This window comes from Leucoraja erinacea, chromosome 17 (genome assembly GCF_028641065.1).
Source record: "Leucoraja erinacea ecotype New England chromosome 17, Leri_hhj_1, whole genome shotgun sequence".
NCBI lineage: Eukaryota > Metazoa > Chordata > Chondrichthyes > Rajiformes > Rajidae > Leucoraja > Leucoraja erinaceus.
The window spans coordinates 6,771,730-6,792,653 of NC_073393.1; the positions used below are offsets into that span (position 1 = coordinate 6,771,730).

At 43.4% G+C, this 20,924-nt stretch overlaps 1 protein-coding gene across 2 annotated transcripts in view; it reads right to left on the reverse strand.

Moving 5' to 3' along the window:
* Positions 1-17,582: 17,582 nt before the first annotated feature.
* rpgrip1l (RPGRIP1 like) overlaps positions 17,583-20,924 on the reverse strand; it is a 112,289-nt gene continuing 108,947 nt past the window's right edge. For both annotated transcript variants that reach the window (XM_055648433.1, XM_055648432.1), the window contains one exon: positions 17,583-18,010. In XM_055648433.1, the coding sequence (XP_055504408.1) occupies positions 17,913-18,010 (98 nt within the window). In that variant the 3' untranslated portion in view covers positions 17,583-17,912. The remainder of the gene's footprint in view (positions 18,011-20,924) is intronic.

The window sequence follows — 20,924 nt, forward strand, 5'->3', positions numbered from 1 at the left end:
GTACCTGCCTCAACTACCTTTTCTGGCAGCTCATTCCACACACCCACCACCCTTTGTGTGAAAAAGTTATCCCTCAGGTTCCTATTAAATCTCTCCTCCCTCACCTTAAATCTATGGTTCTATATTCCCTCTTCTGGGCAAGAGACTCTGTGCGTCCACCCCGATCTATTCCTCTCATGTAGACTTCTAATGTAACCACTTTTTTCTTAATAATGCCACTGGATGTGAACAAATCTCTATCCAAGTGAGACAGCCCGAGCTGTCAAAGCTTGCAACCCTTTCACTCAGATTTAAGCACTCATCAGCGTGATCTAATAAGCTGCCTCTGCAAACTCATTTTCAATCCTCGGTGAAAATATTGAACAACTTCTGCATTAAAAACTCCAAAAGCTTGAAGAATATTGATTTATTAATAGCTGTCTCTTTAAAGTCTATTAGTCACTTCCCTGTCAGGAGATTAATTCCTCTGTGAGCATTTAAAGCTTGCATTTTCCACATTTTATAGCTTTTGGGTAGAAGTCACCAAATCGAGTTGGTATAGTTTATATCACTTAAAAGCTTGCTATGTATCAGAAATTTCCATTTAATCTTAATGGGTCATCTGATTAGAAGGATAAAGGTCATGACAGGTGTAAAAAGGCCAAACTGTTTTGTTTTCCTTTCAATATTTCTCCTGCTTTACCAGAAGATATTAACTCTGTGAATGGCTCGATTGTGATCACGTATTGTCTTTCCGCTGACTGGTTAGCACGCAACAAAAGCTTTTCACTGTACCTCGGTACAGGTGACAATAAATTGAAACTTTACAAGAATATGCGGTTCCATGAATTCCACGGTTGGATTAGGACTGTGGTACACTGTGAAATCGACAGAAGGATGGAGGGTTGGGTGTTTATGCGTGCTATTTTCATGATATTTATTTTAGTTGTTTATCTTTTAATATTTTATCTTGTATGTATCGTTAGCTTTTAGAAATGTTTGAATGGTGCACTGACTGGCTGACATTTTTAAATTTCGTTGTTCATGGTTCATGTTACAATGACAATAAAGAAACTATTCTATATTCTTCTTCAGTACCAAGTTGGACCATGGCAGGTATTATAACTACAGTGCACCACAGTCATTTCTGTTGCCCCTCATTAGGCACAAGTGTACAGGTCCACCATAATCCTGGATAGTGATACAGATCGGCATCTCAGAAGCTGAGGCCATTTATTCTTATTGTCACTTTAGATCAGCTTTATCAACACGGGCTTCTTCAAACTAGGAACCATTCTGACCTGTATAATGCAGCTACATACAGGATAAATCCCAGCCAAATTACATTTTATACTGGATAACTTTGGTCTCCTTACCTAAGAAAGGCAACTTATCAGGCAACTGAATCATCCTACCACAACCAGAGAGCAGTGCTGAACTACTATCTACCTTCCTGGGAGACCCTTGGACCGTCTTTGTTCGGACTTTGCTGGCTTTACCTTGCACTATACATTATTCCCTTATCATGTAAATGGCTCAATTGTAGTCTTGTATTGTCTTTCTGCCGACTGGTTAGCACAAAAGCTTTTCACTGTACCTCGGTACACGTGACAATGAACTAAACTAACAAAAAGGATGTCCTTGCCATAGAGGCCATCTCTAGATTGGTTCCAGGGGTGACGGGTTGAGTTTGAGTCAGCCAGGACTGTTTAGAAGAATGAGAGACCTCATCAACATACCTAAAGTTGTCAAAGGTTTTTCAAACTCGAGACAGGGAGGATGTTTCTGCTGAGTAAAGAGTCTAAGACAGGGGTGGGGAACCTTTTCATGTTGGAATGCCACATTAAGTTAGCTGTAATCTAATAAGGCCGCATCCAAGAAACTTCAATTAGATATACTTCAAAATGTACATTATTTTGTTAAAATAGCCCTCATGACTTACTAATGTTTTAATTGTGGCCGTCAGTCGGGGAGGATTATTTTGTTGAATCTTCTTTTACTCTTTGGTATTTTAAATACGTTCATTTTAAGATTAAAATAAAAATAATAAAAGACAAACAAAAACATATTAATAAAAATAAAAGGATTTGTTCTACAAAATTTGGATTCATTCACAAGGCCGCTCAATGGCCTAGAAGGCCGCAGGTTCCCCACCCCTGGTCTAAGAGGTACTGTTTCAGATTAAGGGTTAGGTTGGTTAGGAATGAAATGAAGAGAAATATCTTCACTCAGAGGATGATCAAAGAAGTAGAAGATTGAACGTTATTGCTTTTGGTCACAGTGAGGAGTGTGGAATCCACTGTGATGGATATTTATGTTAACTTTTATGTAGTTGTGTGTCTCGTTGCTGTTCACTTAGTATGGCTGTATGGTAACAAATTACACTGTACCTTAATTGGTACATGTGACAATAAACTGACCTTGAAACCTTGAAACTTTGTGTTCATCCTACTCTACAAACCCACTCATGTTCATTCCTAATAGACCATCAGATTTATGGCATTAAGAATACAATACAATACAATACCTTTATTTGTCATTTGAACTTCACATGAGGTTCAAACGAAATGTAGTTTCTGCAGCCATACAATACAATAAAAGAACCAAAACACACACCAACACTATTTCACATAAACATCCATCACAGTGGCTCTCCTCACTGTGATGGAAGGCAAAGTTCTTGTCTCTCCCCTGCATTCCATTTCCCTCCCGAAGTCGAGGTCAAAGCCCCCGGCGGGCGCTAGTCCGCGGCAAATTAAGGCCGCGCCGGGCGTTGTAGGGCCCCCCTCCAGTTCACTCTCAACCCCGCAATTCGGGCGGGAGAAGTCGCCGCTGCCGGTGCCCCGCAAAGCAGCCTCCCACCGGGGATCCGCGAGCTCCCGGTGTCACCATCCACCGGAGCCGGGCCGCATCAACGCGCCACCGCCGCTCTCCACGCCCCGAAGCCGGCCAGCTCCACGCAGGTAAGTCTGCAGCAGCTCCTCAGCAGCTCCTCGGCAGCTCCACGGCAGGCTCCACAGCAGCTCCACAGGCTCCGCGGCTCCACAGCATCTCCCCAGCTCCACAGGCTCCGTGACTTGAGCCTCCAGGTCGTTCCGGTGGAGGCCGCTCCACGGCGCTAGGCCCCAACGGCAACGGAGCTCCGACAGGGAAAAGGTCGGGTCTCCATGCAGGGAAGAGATTAAAAGTTTCCCCCACCCATCCCCCACCCCCCACACATACACATTTAAAAAAAACCCGATAAACAGCTACAAACTAAACCCTCAACAGGACAAAAAAAACGTCTGTGGATTGGGGATGATGCTGGTGTAGATGTTCATGATCTTCATTGATGGTGGAACATGCCCAAAGGGCCTCCTGGCTTATGCCCCTGTCCCACTTAGGCGATTTTTTAGGTGACCACAGGCGACTAGGCTGTCGCCACATGGTTGCCGGGGTGTCGCCTGTACGGTCTCCTCAGTCGCCCAAAGAGTCGTGCCTTTTTTCTGGTCGCCGCTGGATTTTGAAACGTTCAAAACATTTCGGCGACAGACGGCGCCCATGGCCTTGACGCCAAAGATCGTAGCCTGACGTAGGCGCTGTCACCAGGACGACACGGGTTGTCGCCGGTGCTGACTTCGGTGAATTCCATTGGCGACTACCTATGGCAACCTGCGACAGGTACCGGCGACTGAATTGTCGAACCTTGTCGTAGCTTGTCGCGGGTGGACGTAGGCTGTCGTAGGTGTGGTCGTGGGTGGACGTCCTAATGGGTCGCCGGTTGTCGGTAGCTTGCCGTCGACTAGGTGGTAGGTTGTTGTAGACATTATCGTAGACATTGTCGTAGGGGTGGCCAGTCGCCGTTTTTTCAGCGACCTTCTACGACTATGACAGTTGTCGGCAGTCGCCGAAAAAATAATCGTCTGTGGGACAGGCCCATTACTCTTGCTCCCTTCTCTCACATTCTTATTTTAAGATGAATATCGCTGGTAATTTTCCAAGTCAATGGGAGCACACACAACAAGCATAGTTATGGTCTCCAACATTTTACATCCATCCTCATGAGAAGTGATGGAAGTGGAGAGTCGAAGCACTTTCCCCAAACAAGATAGCGATGAGATTGTGAACACAAACATATTCAACATGCTGCTGACAAAATCTATTGTTTTAACTATTTTAACCAGTGCTTTGTTTGTGGTTGAGTATGCATGATTAATAAACATACGTGACATGTTGCCGGAAAACAAAATCGTAACGTTTAACTTTTTGGAGATGCCGATATGGTGTGGTGTTGTTAAAAAAGCACAGGTTTTAACCATGTTATATTTCTCATTGAATTATTTATCAGGCAACGGAACCATCCTACCAACAACTAGAGAGCAGCCCTGAACTACTATCTACTTCATTGGAGACCCTCACTATCTTTGATCGGACATTAGTTGACTTTATCTTGCACTAAACGTTATTCACATTATTCCCTTGACCAGGTATCTGTACATTGTGGATGGCTCGATTGTAATCATGTATTGTCTTTCTGCCTGGTTAGCTCGCAACAAAAGCTTTTCACTGCACCTCGGTGCACGTGACAATAAACTAAACAGTTTGATCCTCCAGTGTTGAGATGCTCACCCTCTCGTTTGATGCAAGGACACATGCCGACAATCCAGAGATACAAGCTCAGATCCTGCTGTAACAGTTGGAGTATTTAATTTTGTTATTGTCCAGTCACTCAACTCCTTTAGTGCCAGAAAACATCCATAGGTTGCCCCTACGGTTGCAAAATAGGGCGGCACCACGGTGGAGTTGTTGCCTTACAGCGCCAGAGACCCGGGTTCAATCCTGACTACGGGTGCTGTCTGTATGGAGTTTGTACGTTCTCCCCGTGACCACGTAGGTTTTCCCCGGGAGCTCCTGTTTCCACCCACACTCCATACACGTACAAGTTTGTAGATTGTTTGGCTTGGTATAATCGTAAATTGTCCCTAGTTTGTGTAGGATAGTGTCAGTGTGCGGGGATCACGGGTCGGCGTGGACTCGGTGGGCCGAAGGGCCTGTTTCCACGTTGTATCTCTGAACTAAAGTAAACTAAACTTCACATCTAACAGATTATTTAGCTACTGGTATAAATGAGTATACTTACATTGTGGTGCTTCAGTGATTCGGATAAATTGGCATTTCCATTTGGCAACTGTAAGGTTTTCTTTTTAATTTGCAGGAAATAAAATTATTTTCACCAGACATGTTAAATTATACAATGAGGGTAAAATAACTATTAATTACAACCTTCTAAGTATTGTAAAAATGTTCTTATCTTTAAGAGGGAGTTAGATGTGGCCCTTGTGGCTAAAGGGATCAGGGGGTACGGAGAGGAGGCAGGTAGGAGGAAGGAGGAAGATTGCTCCCGATGTTGGGGAAGTCCAGGACAAGGGGTCACAGCTTAAGGATAAGGGGGAAATCCTTTAAACTCGAGATGAGAAGAACTTTTTTCACACAGAGAGTGGTGAATCTCTGGAACTCTCTGCCACAGAGGGTAGTCGAGGCCAGTTCATTGGCTATATTTAAGAGGGAGTTAGATGTGGCCCTTGTGGCTAAGGGGATCAGAGGGTATGGAGAGAAGGCAGGTACGGGATACTGAGTTGGATGATCAGCCATGATCATATTGAATTGCGGTGCAGGCTCGAAGGGCCGAATGGCCTACTCCTGCACCTAATTTCTATGTTTCTATGTTTCTATCAGCCATGATGATATTGAATGGCGATGCAGGCTCGAAGGGCCAAATGGCCTACTCCTGCACCTAATTTCTATGTTCTATGTTTCTATGTTAACCCGATCTTCACAGTGACAGATTCAGTGCTTGCAGTGCTGAAAGAAGCCATCTTTAGCACATCGGGGCTTTCCCAAATCCATTCCTGAATCTCTGAGCATCACAGTTTAAGTCCCTCACGTGAGCTTGTACCATGTGTGTTTCTTCTTTTGGCTCTGGTACCCCGCTGAATGATGTGTTAATTGGTGTATTTTAACATGCCAGTTCACTGTGTACCCGTCCCATGGTTCCATGTAGCGCAAACTATCGAGAGAAGAACACAGAGTATATGCAACTGGAATTTCTGGTTCTCAGCCAAATGGTGCGATGCAAGAAGAAGCCTCCCGGGCAATGCTGGCGACAGGAAGTGGACCGCAGTGACTAACTGAAGTAGCCAATTCTGCAACCACCGACTGTCAACCGTCACTGACCGACCAGAAAGACGTGATATAGAAGATGGCCGGACACGAGGAACAAGCCAAATGGTAAGCTATTTATATTTACTTTTGATAACATTACCAAGTTAAATAAAAGAGAAGTCTAACAATAACAATAAACGGACAAGGAGACAAACCAGCATCTGCAGTTATTTGTTCAAAGATACTGTATTGTCCATCCAAGGACCCAGTCTTTTCAGGTGAGGCAGAGGTTCATGCACCTCCTCCAACCTCATCTACTGTATCCGCTGTTCCAGGTGTCAACTTCTCTACATCGGCGAGACCAAGCGCAGGCTCGGCGATCGTTTCACTGAACACCTCCACTCAGTCCGTCTTAACCGAGCCCATCTCCCGGTGGCTCAGCACTTCAACTCCCCCTCCCTTTCCCAATCTCACCTTTTTGTCCTGAGACTCCTCCCTTGTCAGAGTGAGGCTCAGCGCAAATTGGAGGAACAGCACCTCATATTTTGCTTGGGTAGTTTACACCCCAGCGGTATGAACATTGACTTCTCTAACTTCAGATAGCCCTTGCTTTCCCTCTCTCTCCATCCCCTCCTCCTTCCCAGTTCTCCCACTAATCTTACTATCTCCGCCTACATTATATCTTTGCCCGCCCCCTCCCCTGACATCAGTGTGAAGGGTCTCGACCTGAAACGTTGCCCATTCCTTCTCGCCAGAGATGCTGCCTCACCCGCTGAGTTACTCCAGCATTTTGTGTCTACCTTCGATTTAAACCAGCATCTGCAGTTCTCTGTTGCATACTTTATTGTCACATGTACCTGGGTACAGTGAAAATCTTTGTTTTGTGTACAACCCGGTAAAATCACATAGCAGACCTCACCCAGGCAGTGCACAAGCATCGTCACGTTTTGACGCCTACAATGTTACAAAGGTTCACCAAACAGTCCTACCATTCCTTCTCTCCAGAGATGCTGCATGCCCCCGCTGAGTTACTCCAGCATTTTGTGTCCATCTTCAGTGTAAACCGTCATCTGCAGTTCCTTCCTACACAGTCCTATCTACTGCCTCCTAGCTGCCGGGTCTCCCCTTTGTTCTCACAGCCTCTGCCCCCCCCCCCCCCCCCCCCCCCCCCCCCACCCCTCGCTGGGTCCCCCCCATTATTCTCAGTGGCCCAGTGGCCCCCCTTTTGTTCTCGGCGGGACAATATAGTTTCTACAATAATAAGAAGAAATGTTTTTACTGAAGTACAATGAAGTGGAGATTTTCTTTCCCATGCTGAGAACTATTTTGGACTCGAATCTTGACTTTCTTACAAGTTTGGAACCTTTGATATTTTTATAACGTGCCTGGATAATTCCTAAAAAATTCTAATTAAGACATTTCTTTCTGTTTTTTGATTAATGATCCTCTTGTTTTGGAAGTCTAGAGGCATAAACATATGTCTATCAATTCCCCTAATACCGATGTTTTGCATTCACAGGAATATTACTTGTCTTTCACCATTCATTACATGAGGAAATAATTTTCCATGCAACGGGGAGGCCAATTTATCTGAGTTGCTTATTTGTGTTCCAAATCCACAAGAATTTCAATTTGATAATTGTCTGTGTATTTGCATTCTGTTCTGTGTTATCATCGTGGTTCATACAGACATAATCAGTGAAACTTATGTTCTCTAGTAGCGATCTGGAGCACCTGCTTTTTGATACAATAGGTTTATTGGTTGTGTCATTTCACAAAGCAGCAATACCATTACTTCTGGAAACAGTAAATATGTAGCTAACATCTTCAGTCTTCCCTCCATATATTGCATTTTCAATTTAATTTTGTAGAACTATCATTATGATGCTGTTTTCACCTTAATCTTCAATATTTTTGTGAATCACATTGTGGATGTTTGTCCAGCATTAGTCCCCCAGCAAAGTCATCTTGCCTCATGGGTTAGATTAAAAACAGCAGGCATTAGAGTTATATTTCATTTTCATCTATATATTTGGAAGGTACACAAAAAAGCTGGAGAAACTCAGCGGGTGCAGCAGCATCTATGGAGCGAAGGAAATAGGCAACGTTTCGGACCGAAACCCTTCTTCAGACTGATGGGGGGGTGGGGGAAGGCGGGGAGAAGAAAGGAAAAAGGAGGAGGAGGAGCCCGAGGGCTGAGGGAGAGGTAGGAATGGGAGGAGTCAGCAAGGTCTAACAAAATTGTGAGAATTCAATGTTCATGCCACCAGGATGCAGACTCCCCAAGCGGAATATGAGGCGCTGTTCCTCCAATTTACGGTGTTGCTCACTTTGGCCGTGGAGGAGGCCCAGGACAGAGAGGTCGGATACGGAGTGTGAGGGGGAGTTGAAGTGCTGAGCCACTGGAAGGTCAGGTTGGTTAATGCGGACCGAGAGGAGGTGTTTGGCGAAACAATCGCCAAGCCTACGTTTGATCTCACCGATATAGATCAGCTGACATCTAGAGCAGCGGATATATATTTGGAAGACATGGGCAGAAGGAGCTTTAGATGCTGGTTTACAAACACACTGGTCAAGTCCCTTCCTCAGACAAGTCCAAGGAATCCCGACTCGAAACATCATCTATCCATGTCGTCCAGAGATGCTGCTTGGCCCACTGCATTTACTCCAGCACTCTGTATAGATTTGGAATGTTGTTTGCAAATGATAAATGATTGGAAAGGCATCTTACAAGAAACAAAAGACATTGAGGACTCACTTTGAGGTCTCCGAGTTTGAGGCTAATCCATAATTTTAATTAAAGTGTACCTTTCCTTTATTCTCTCGTTGTCTAGTAAGTAAAAAGACTAAACCTTTTCAGAGAGAGTCATGGGTCACTTGCAGCAGTTTAACAGGCCTGTAAATACAGTACTCATAGATAATAAATTCAATACAGGTGCTTCCCGCCTTACGTAAGGGTTATGTCCTGTGATCACTGTGATCAGATGTTATGCAAGTCGGAAATGGAAGTGCTACTGCGACTTACTTTTCGGTGTGGGGACCACACGAGAACCGCTGATTGGTTTGCGGAGGCAGCCACAGTCCACGGCAGGAGCGCACGGCTACTGAGACATGCAACTCGGAAACAAAGCAGTGGGCTTAAAGAATTGCTTATGTAGGTGCAAGCTTACGTAAGTTGCCTTTATGTAAGTCGGGGAGCAATAAAAAGAAAACCCCAAATTTATTGTAAAAAGCCCAAAGTCTTTAGTGCAACCAAGCGAATTTGTCGTTCATAGTTTTGTTAGTGTTTGTAATGCTCAAGAGCATGATGGTCATCGCGAAGAAGTTGCACTTGAATCTGATTGTTACAGTTTTCAGGCTCCTATACCTTCTTCCCAATGGCAGGAGTGAGAGGAGTCCATGGCCAGGGTGGTGTGAGTCCTTGATGCTGGCTGTCTTTTTAAGGCAACGCCTCCTATATATCTCTTCGATGGAGGCTAGGCCAGTCCCCTTGATGTATTGTGCAGTGTTCACCACTTTTTGTAATCCCCATCCTTTCCAGGTGTTCAATCCGGGGCTGTGAAGAAACCAATCCATATGCTCTCGACAGTACAGCCGTTGAAGTTCAAGAGAGTGTTCATCGACGTACCAAATATCTTGTAATGAATAAAGGACACAAAAAAACAGTGGCCAAGTTAAAGCAGATCACTGTAGAGGCAGCGACAGATTTCAGGAGCATTGTTTCAGGGTGTCAGTGAGTTGGGGTGGAGGATGGATTGATTCTGCCTTCTTTTTGCTGTCCATTTAGATTCAGATTTAATCTTTATTGTTATTGTGCAATGTACAGTACAGAGACAACAAAACGCAGTTAGCATCTCACCCAGAAGAACGAACATAGAATAATGAACAGTAAAATAAAATATATATATGTACAAACAGTAGCAGTAGTGCAATTTTTCTGGCGGAAGGAATGTCGGGGGGGGGTGGGGGGTGACTGGCAATCACCAAGGTGCAGAGTTAAGTAGTGTAACAGCCGCTGGGAAGAAACTGTTCTTGAACCTGCTGGTCCGGCAATGGAGAGACCTGTAGCGCCTCCCGGATGGGAGGAGGGTAAACAGTCGATGCTTGATGGAACTCCACACATGTCGATGGTAAGGTCAGGATTGGTCTTGGAAAGGATGGTAAAGACGTGCACTTTGCACATGAAGTGCAGGGACTTCATTGAGAGGATAGAGAACTATCTAATTTTTAGAAGGTAAAAGCAGAGAGGACACAAAATGGCTACTAGTATCAGCCTGTAGGATGGTTCTCCATTCGTAGCTCTGCCTATCCAAGTTCTCCAGAGATCCTGCTTGACCCGTTGAGTTACTACAGCAATTTTGTGTCTTTGTAAACCAACATCGACAGTTCCTCGTGTTTCTACAAAATGGCTCACCAGATTGTGAAACATTGGTTTGTGGATGGGAATTTTATTTTTAACCATTTTGATAAAATTTGATTTTGAAGTTCAACAATAAATTGTTTATTCTGCTATCATTAAACTACTGTCTGATGCACAGAAGTGCTCGGGATTAGTAACAGCCAGATCCTTAAATGCTAAATTTATTTGCAAAGCCCAGGATGTCCGCTAGTTGCTCTGTAAAGAATGGCATACGCAGAGCTGGTATTTCAGTTGGCAAAAATAATGAATTGCTAGCATTTGATAACATATTTTGTCATTTCATTTGGGGAAATGGAACGATCACTCGGGCAGAGTCTTCAAATGAGAAGCAGGAATTAACAGTGCAGCATTTTACAGGAAAACGTTGCTAACAGGTTTGCTGTACAAGAACAATAATCTATTTATTTTATGACTTTCACATAACAAGACGGCTCAGAGAATTTCACTGGATTTTTGTCAAACAGATTTTGAAACCGAGGAGATTTTAGGGCAGATGATCAAAATAACGGTTATATGGTTCAATTTAGGATGAAATCCAACATCAGGATCTATGGAAGGTCTGATTCAGTTAGCCACGGGTGCCAAGAAGAGGCATGACACTGATGGCCAAGGAACATAGTTTGTGACAAGACAACATTTGCCAAAGTCTTGGAGAAAATTAAAGCAGATTTGTTTTAATTAATTCCCTATGCTCTCTGAATTATTTTATCCTAAAACATGTGGATTATAACATTCAAAATAGTTGCTAAATGTGCACAGAATTGTTAGCTTACAATTATGTGGTTTAATCTTTAATATCTGTGCATCACTGGTAAATTCTCGATATGTTATATGGGAGTGCCAAAGCAATACTTGGTGATTTAATGTTAAATGTGAAATCTTAACCCAAGAGTAAAAACATTTAAAATTCCTGCCTACTATTTAGTACTATATTTGTTCCACACATTTGTGCAAAGATTCTGTTTGTAAATTGTGGCTAGGGATTTTGCTAATTATGATTATATTCAATGTTCCCACTATTTCTTCTTTAAGGCAGTTAGTTTCTTTGATTGTTCTGTTCTTCAAACATTCCTTCAGTTGGATGAAATGGCAAGCATGTCTACAAACACGTTAGTCACGCCTTCGCTCAGTACTGAAAAATGTGCTCTCAAGATGATAATGAACTTCATGGTGTGAAGTTCTCTCTAAAGGAATGTTAGCACATGCAAAGTAGTTTAGTTTAGTTTAATTTAGAGATACAGCGTGGAAACAGGCCCTTCGGCGCACTGAGTCTGCGCTGACCAGTGATCCCTGCACACTAATACTATCCTATACACACTAGGGACAATTTACATTTATACCAAGCCAATTAATGGAGTCATAGAGTGAACAAGTGTGGAAACAGGCCCTTCGGCTCAACTGGCCCACTCTGGCCAACAATGTCCCAGCAACACTTGTCCCACTTTCTTGCGCTTGGTCCATATCCCTCCAAACCTGTTCTATCCATGTACCTGTCTAACTGTTTCTTAAACAATGGGATAGTCCTATACACAACTACCTCCTCTGGCAGCTTGTTCCATACACACACCATCCTTTATGTGAAAAAGTTACCCCTCGGATTACTATTAACTCTTTTCTCCTTCACCTTGAACCTATGACCTCTGGTCCTCGATTCCCCTACTCTGGGCAAGAGACTCTGCATCTACCCAATCCATTCCTCTCATGATTTTGTACACCATAAGATCCCCCCCTTCATCATCCTGCATTCCAAGGAATAGAGACCCACCCTACTCAACCTCTCCCTATAGCTCACACCCTCTAGTCCTGGAAACATCCTCGTAATCTTTTTCTGAACCCTTTCAAGCTTGACAATATCTTTCCAGTAACATGATGCCCAGAACTGAACACAATATTCTAAATGCAGTCTCACCAATGTTTTATACAACCACAACATGGCCTCCCAACTTCTATATTCAATACTCTGACTGATGAAGGCCAAAGTGCCAAAAGCTTTTTTGACCACCTTATCTACCTGTGACTCGACCTTCAGGGAACCATGCACCTGTACTCCTAGATCCCTCTGCTCGACAACACTACTCAGAAGCCTACCATTTACTGTGTTGGTCCTGCCCTTGTTCGACGTCCCAAAATGCAACACCTCGCACTTCTCTGTATTAACTTCCATCAACCATTCCTCCACCCACCTGGCCAATCGATCCAGATCCTGCTGCAATCTTTCACAACCATCTAATTTCACTAACCTGCAAAACCACTCACTTTTGTATCAACAGCAAACTTGTTAATCTTGCCCTGTGTTCTCATCCAAACATTGATGTAGATGTCAAACAGTTACGGGCCCAGCACCGAACCCTGAGGCACACCACTAGTCACAGGCTCCCGTCCGAGAAGCATCCTTCCACCATCACATAGAAACATAGAAAATAGGTGCAGGAGTAGGCCATTCGGCCCTTCGAGCCTGCACCGCCATTCAATATGATCATGGCTGATCATCCAACTTAGTATCCTGTACCTGCCTTCTCTCCATACCCCCCAATCCCTTTAGACACAATGGCCACATCTAACTCCCTCTTAAATATAGCCAATGAACTGGCCTCAACTACCTTCTGTGGCAGAGAATTCCAGAGATTCACCACTCTCTGTGTGAAAAATGTTTTTCTCATCTAGGTCCTAAAAGACTTCCCCCTCATCCTTAAACTGTGACCCCTTGTTCTGGACTTCCCCAACATTGGGAACAATCTTCCTGCATCTAGCCTGTCCAACCCCTTAAGAATTTTGTAAGTTTCTGTAAGATCCCCCCTCAATCTTCTAAATTCTAGCGAGTACAAGCCAAGTCTATCCAGTCTTTCTTCATATGAAAATCCTGCCATCCCAGGAATCAGTCTGGTGAACCTTCTCTGTACTCTCTCTATGGCAAGAATGGCTTTCCTCAGATTAGGATCACCCTCTGCTTCCTTCCATGGAGCCAATTTGCTATCCATTCAGCTATCTCTCCTTGGATCCCATGCGATCTAACCTCCCAGAACAGCCTACCATGAGGAACCTTGCCAAATGCCTTACTGAAATCCATGTACACAACATCTACAGCTCTGTCCTCATCAACCTTTTTGGTCACTTCTTCAAAAAAAATCAATCAGATTTGTGAGACATGACCTCCCACGTCCAAACCATGCTGACTATCCCTAATCAGCCCTTGCCCATCCAAATGTCTGTATAACCTCTCCCTCCAAATACTCTCTAGTAACTTTCCAACTACAGATGTTAAGCTCACTGACCTATAGTTCCCAGCAGTTTCCCTGCAGCCCTTGAAAAGAGGCAAACATTTGCCACCCTCCAGTCTTCCGGCGTCTCTCCTGTAGTTTAGGACAACTCGTACATTTCAACCAGGGCCGCAATTTCCTCTCTAGTTTCCTGCGATGTCCTCGGATATTTCCGATCTGGCCCTGGAGATTTGTCTACCTTCATACACAACAGTACTTCCTCGACGGTAACAGTGACTGCTCTCAAGACACTTCCACTGACTGCCCCAAATTCCTCTGTCCTACTGTCTTTCTCCTCGGTAAATATAGAGGAGAAATACTCATTGAGGACCTTGCCCATCTCCTGTGGCTCCACACAGAAGTGACCGAGAGCCCCCACTCTCTCTCTAGTTACCCTTTTCCCTATTATGTATTGATAAAATCTATAGGGATTGTCTGTTATGCTACCCGCCAGAGCTATCTCCTAGCCTCTTTTTGCCCTTTTGATCGCCTTTTTCAGTTTATTCCTTAGTTCCCAAAACTCCTCCAGGGATGCACTTGATCCCAGTTGCCTATACCTGTCCCATGCTTCCTTCTTGTTTTTGACCAACGTCTCAATTTCCCTCATCAGCCAAGCTTCCTTACGTTTGCCTGCTTTGTCCTTCACTCTAACGGGGACGTACATATCCTGAGCTTTCGTCAGCACACTTTTATAAACATCCCACTTGGCCGATGTTCCATTCCCCTCAAGTGACCTGCTCCAATCAACTTGAGCGAGAACTTCTCTCATGCCCTCAAAGTTGGCCTTACCCCAGTTGAGCATAACATGTGGACCCTCTCGGAATTTAGAAGGATGAGAGGGGTTCTTATTGAAACATATAAGACTATAAAGGGTTTGGCCCCGCTTGAGCAGGTAACATGTTCCCGATGTTGGGGGAGTCCAGAACTAGGGGCCACAGTTTAAGAATAAGGGGTAAGCCATTTAGAACAGAGATGAGGAAACACTTTTTCACACAGAGAGTTGTGAGTCCTTGGAATTCTCTAGATACTTTCAAGAGAGCTAGATAAGGCTCTTAAAGATAGCGGAGTCAGGGGATATGGAGAGAAGGCAGGAATGCGGTACTGATTGGGTATGATCAGCCATGATCACATTGAATGGCGGTGCTGGTTCGAAGGGCCGAATGCTCTACTCCTGCACCTATTGTCTATTCTCTATTGTCCCTATCCATAACTATCCTAAACTTAATCGAACTGTGGTCACTGGTCCCAAAAGGCTCCTCCACAAACACTTCATTAACTTGCCCTTCCCAATTCCCCAATACTAGATCCAGCGTCGCCCTCTCACGTGCGGGGGTCTCCACATACTGCTTAAGAAAACTCTCCTGAACACTCTTGAGCAATTGCACCCCATTTAAACCCTTCACACGATGATTTTCCCAGTCTATATTGGGAAAGTTAACATCTCCTACTACAACCTTATTTGACCTGCAGCTGCCTGCAATCTCCTGGCATATTTGTTCTTCTAATTCCCATTGACTATTCAGGGGTCTGAAGTACACCCCCAACAAGGTGACCGTCCCTGTCTTGATCCTCAGCTCCACCCATATAGCCTCACTAGATGAACCGTCTGTAATGTCACCTCTGATCACAGCCATAACATCCCCCTTAACCAACAATGCGACCCCCCCCCTTCCTCTTTTTCCCTCACCCGTCTCCCCTGATGCTCCTGTACCCCAGAATTTTGAGCCGCAAGTCCTGTCCCTCCCTTAACCAGGTTTCAGTCATGGCTACAACGTCCCAGTCACTCGTACCTATCCATGCCCTAAACTCATCTACCTTATCCATCAGGCCCCTTGCATTAAAATACGTGCAGTTTAAAGCAACCTTCCTTCCTCACTCTTTGCCTTTCAGCTGTCTATTCTGTCCACTAACTTTCCCCACACCACCCTCCATACCAACTTCTCACCTCACACGTGCCTCTGTCCTGGGCGAGATCCCACCCCCCTGCCAATCTAGTTTAAACCCTCACGTGTAGCATTCGCAAACCCGCCCGCTAGGATGTTGGTCACCCTCCAGTTAAGGTGCAACCTGTACCTTTTGTACAGGTCACCACTGCCCCAGAAGAGATCCCAATGATCCAGAAATCTAAATCCCTGTCCCCTGCACCAACTCCTCAGCCACACTTTAATTTCCCTCTTCCTGTTCTAACCATCACTAGCACGAGGTACTGGAAGCAATCCTGAGATCACTACTCTGGAGGTCTTGCTTTTCAGTCTCTTACTCAATTCCATAACCTCATGTTGCAGAACCTCCTTCCTCTTCCTACCTGTATCGTTTGTGCCAACATGCACAACAACCTCCGGCTGCTCCCCATCGCTCGAGGATGCCATGCAGCCGCTCCGTGACCTCCTGGACCCCGGCACCAGGGAGGCAACACACCTACAAACCGATACGTCTTTGATGTGTGGGAGGAAACCGGAGATCCCAGAGAAAATTCCCACGCATGTCCCAGGGAAAACATAAATTCCGTACAGACAGCATCCATAGTCGGGATCAAACCCGGGTCTTTAGCGCTGTAAGGCAGCAACTCTACCGCTCCACCACCGTGCCGTAAGAAATAACATTACTAATTGTTGCTAAATGTGCACAGAATTGTTAGCTTACTAAATATATGTGGTTAAATCCTATTAACAAATATCTGTACATCACTGGTTAAGTTTTAACGTGCTATATTGGACTGCCAAAGTAATAAACTTGAGATAAAGACAACCGAGTCATGATCATTATAAAGATTACAGATGGCTGTGGTCAGAGGCTAATCCAATGGCATCACTTTGTACATCAACAACTTAATTTTGCAGAGGCATTATTTCAAAGGCTCAAAGATAATAATCCATTATAGGGGTCATTAAATCAGATGGTTCAAGCTGTATGCAGATACCCAGCTCTGCTTTTACACATTATATCTACTTTAGTGTTTAACTGTAATGAATTGTTTCATAATCGATTCCATCTTCTTTCCATTAACAGACTTCAATGTTCTCAAATCTGTGGAGGGAACTCATTTTCCTGAGTTTTAATCATTGAAAAAACGAATGCCAAATTTGTTAAATTAAATGAGTCATGATCACCGAGACAAAAATTCAATGTATCATGCCAAATTAGGGTTATTTTAATAAATCACATCATTCTTTTCATATTTAAATATGCCCATAAGGAAGTACAAACTGCAACTAAAAGTGTGTCTCAAAGGCACTTAAAAAACCACCTTGTCGAAAATGCAAGCAAAACTGCCTCGAGCATTTTGTCTTGAAAATCTCGCATTTAATGCATGTTATTTCTCTTTAATTAATACCTATTTTAAGTATTTTTCCATTAATAGTTTTAAACTGTAAATGCCTCCTCATCTTATTGGTTATTCAATGTGAAGAACCAATTATTTCAATTTATGTGAATTATTAGCCTTTGATCTGCTATAAATATCCATGTTCCAGCATGATTCCTTAAACATTCCTTAAAATGTTCTAAGTATAAGGCACCTCTCTATAGGTGCCGACAACTATTTTCAATATTTAATTTATAACATTTTGCATGCATCAAAGGAAAGCAGAATTGAGATTTAATGTGTATAAAATGGCCATTAGCATATTAAAGAGGCCGATTAACGCATTAATCCAGGCTTTGCTGTGCGATTTCCATACATTGCCACCATTTAAAACTTCACAGTGTGATACTCTTAATGTGGCTAATCATAAGGTTTGATTTTCTTTTTTTGTGTGTGACAATGGCAATATAAAAACTTACAATTGGTGTGATAAATATACTTTATTAAAATGTAAGCATTCATTTTACATATTACATATGTAAATAAAAGTTCAAAAATGCAGATGGTGTAGATCATTCAATCACACTGTTAATAATTATTAACACAGTTCTATGCAAGGGTGAGTATTCGATGGTGTGAAATATGTCAGGCAAACAAACTCATCGGAAAGAGTGCAGAACTAAGAAAACAAGAGGTAGAAATACAGAAAGTCAAACAACTTTTATACTTCCTACAGTGCACACAAATAGAAGGGAACTCATTGTGATTTGTATTACCAGTGTGAGATTATCTGTAGTTTTTCCAACGGTCTCTATTTGGTCTCTTCATTTACCGACAGCAATGCCTCCAATGCTTCCACTGTCACTTTTAATTTGCCAATCACCAACGAGCTGTCCTGGGGACCGACAACTGTAAAGAAATCAGAATACCGTGTCCTAAATATTTATTACAGTGTGGAGCCAGAACCATGCTGTCTAGTACATTTCTTTAATGATCTGAACCGATTTTAAGCAATTTGAAACAAGACTTTCACTCTCCATTATATAAAAAAAGTGAACATCTAAACACAAAGTGCTGGAGGAACTCGGCAGGTCAAGCAGAATCTGAGGAAGGATGGACAGGAGATAGTTCAGGTCGCAACCATTCTTCAGCTTAAAAAAGGGTCCCGACTCGAAACTTTGTCTGTCCATTCTCTCCCCAGATGCTGCTTGACCACTCAGTTCCTCCAGCTGTGTTTCGGTCAAGATTTCAGTGTCTTGTACCTCCAACCTTAATTTCTTTGCTCTTTTCGATGTGGATGACAACAATAGGTATTCTGAGATAATTTGCACACATTTGGTACAAAGGAATCAGGTCGGATACTGAAAAGTTAAATGAAAGTAAAGATAGATACAAAATGCTGGAGTAACTCAGCGAGACAGGCAGCATCTCTGGAGAAAAGGAATGTGTGACGTTTCGGGCTGAGACCCTTCTTCAGAAAGTAAAGATGACCTTTCTTTCCCTCTTAACAATGTTTCTGAAGAAGGGTCCTGACCCAAAACATTATCTGTTACCTCCACAGATGTTGCCTGACCCGCTGTGTTTTGCTCAAAATTCCAGCATCTGTAGTTCCTCCAGTCTCTCTTTCCTACCTCTTAAATTGGATAAAGGACTTTTTTCCCCATGAGAATGATATCTTCACTCATTTCCTGCTTCATCGCATTTGTTCAGAATAAGGTTTCATGAATAACAATGAAATAATTGATCAGACGATTCAATTTATACAAAACTTGGGAAAGAACTGCAGATGCTGGTTTACACCAAAGATAGACACAAAATGCTGGAGTAACTCAGCGGGACTGGCAGCATCTCTGGGGAGAAGGAATGGGTGATGTTTCAGGTCAAGAACCTTCTGCAGACTGAGAGTCAGGGGAGAGGGAGACTAGAGATATGGAAGGGTAAGGTGTGCAAACGACAAATCAAAGCAGACAATGCCCAAGGAAATGTAGAATGGTTCATTGTTAGCTTGTTCATTGTAGAATGTCCCCCTCAGCTAACAACAAACCATTCTCCATTTCCTTGATCATCGTCTGATTTGAACTGTCACCCCACCCTCATCTATCATCTTTGTCACCTCCAATCAAGTTGGTACAACTATTTAACCCTTTCTCTTCCAAATTGGAGTGAATCCAACCCCGGAGGATGATCTCCAGTAGCTTCCCTACCTCTGACATGAAACTCTATAATCCCAGGATTAGCATACATATATTATATACCCTGGTCTATAATTTCCTGGATTAGCTCCCCTTCTGAAATAAACTAATGTCTGAACAACATTAGGTACTCCCCCGTCTACCGGGACCTTGCCTGAGGCCAGAAAAGATGCAAAGTAATTTGTCAAAGCTCCCACAATCTCCTCTTGTGTTTCTCTCAATAACGTAGAATAAATCCCATCAGGTTTAGTTTAGAGATACAGCGCAGAAACAGGCCCTTCGGCCCACTGAGTCCGCACCGACCAGCACACTAACACCAGGAACAATTTACATTTTTTTATTAACAAGCCAATTAACCTATAATGCTGTATGTCTTTGAAGTGTGGGAGGAAACCGAAGATCTCGGAGAAAACCCACGCAGGTCACAGGGAGAACATACAAATTCCATACAGACTGCACCCGTGGTTAGGATCGAACCCAGGTCTCTAGTGCTGCAAGGCAGTAGCTCTACCGCTACGCCACCGTGCCACCCCGGTCCTGAAATTAATTGGGATTGGAATTGTGGAAAGTAAGAACCTCCAAAAATGCATGACATCCCAAAAAGGCTATGAAACTCGCTGTGTTCCTTATGGGCCTGTCCCACTTAGTCGACTTATTAGGCAGTCGCCACATGGTTGCCACATGTTTGGTAAGCAGTAGTTTTCAGAACCAAGGATAACCGACAGGTAATGTTAAATGTCCGCCAGGGCTTCACAGCCGTGTATCTCTGGCTTCTTAAAAGTTGTCTCCACTTCTTCTCTCCCCTTCTCTCCCCCTTCTTCTAAAAGACTTACCGTACACCGTGCTTTAGCCGTCTTTTTAAAGCGGCAACCTTCCTGTTCATCGCGGTGTGTGTCTGTTTCACCTTGGCTTTGCACAGTGTGAATTTTTTAGACAGCGCTCCCTCTGCTTGCCCTGTCCCCCGTCTGCATAACAGGCTAGTGAAGGAAGCAATGTGTTTGTGTGTGTTCCACTCTGACAGTCGCCGTTCCAGTTGTCGGTTTTTCAGGCGACTGCCGTCAACTTGACAGTCGCCGGCAGTCCGCTGAAAAATCGCCTAAGTGATTATAGCCTAAAGCCCATAAATCTCTTAAAATAAATGAGGCTTCCATGCAGAGATGTGAAACAAAAGCTTCTTGGTAGTATTCAAAATAACGCACTCAAAAAAACAAAAAATCAATGAAAAATTGGTCTGGAAAAGCCAAACTTACTTAAACAAAATATAGAACAGGGAATTGTCATGAGGTCACAGTAGGCATGTGCAATATTGTAACCATTTTCTCATGTTATCTTTAGTTGCACATCACTTTAATGGAAGTAGAACTTGCATGTGTGAAAGCAACTTATCAATAAGTCAAAATAGTATTTTCATTTTTAATGGAAATCTTACTTCTTTTGCTCCTACATACCATGCAAAAATAAAAAAAATATGCCAATTTCTTTATGCTTTTCACCCAGCTTTTGCAAAAACATGGAAATACACTTATAATATATACTTCTGATTGCAAGCTGTATAAAAAGTACTTTAAAGATATAGCAGATAGCTTGATGTATTTTTTAAATGATTACAGCTGATAAGTTGATGAGCAGAA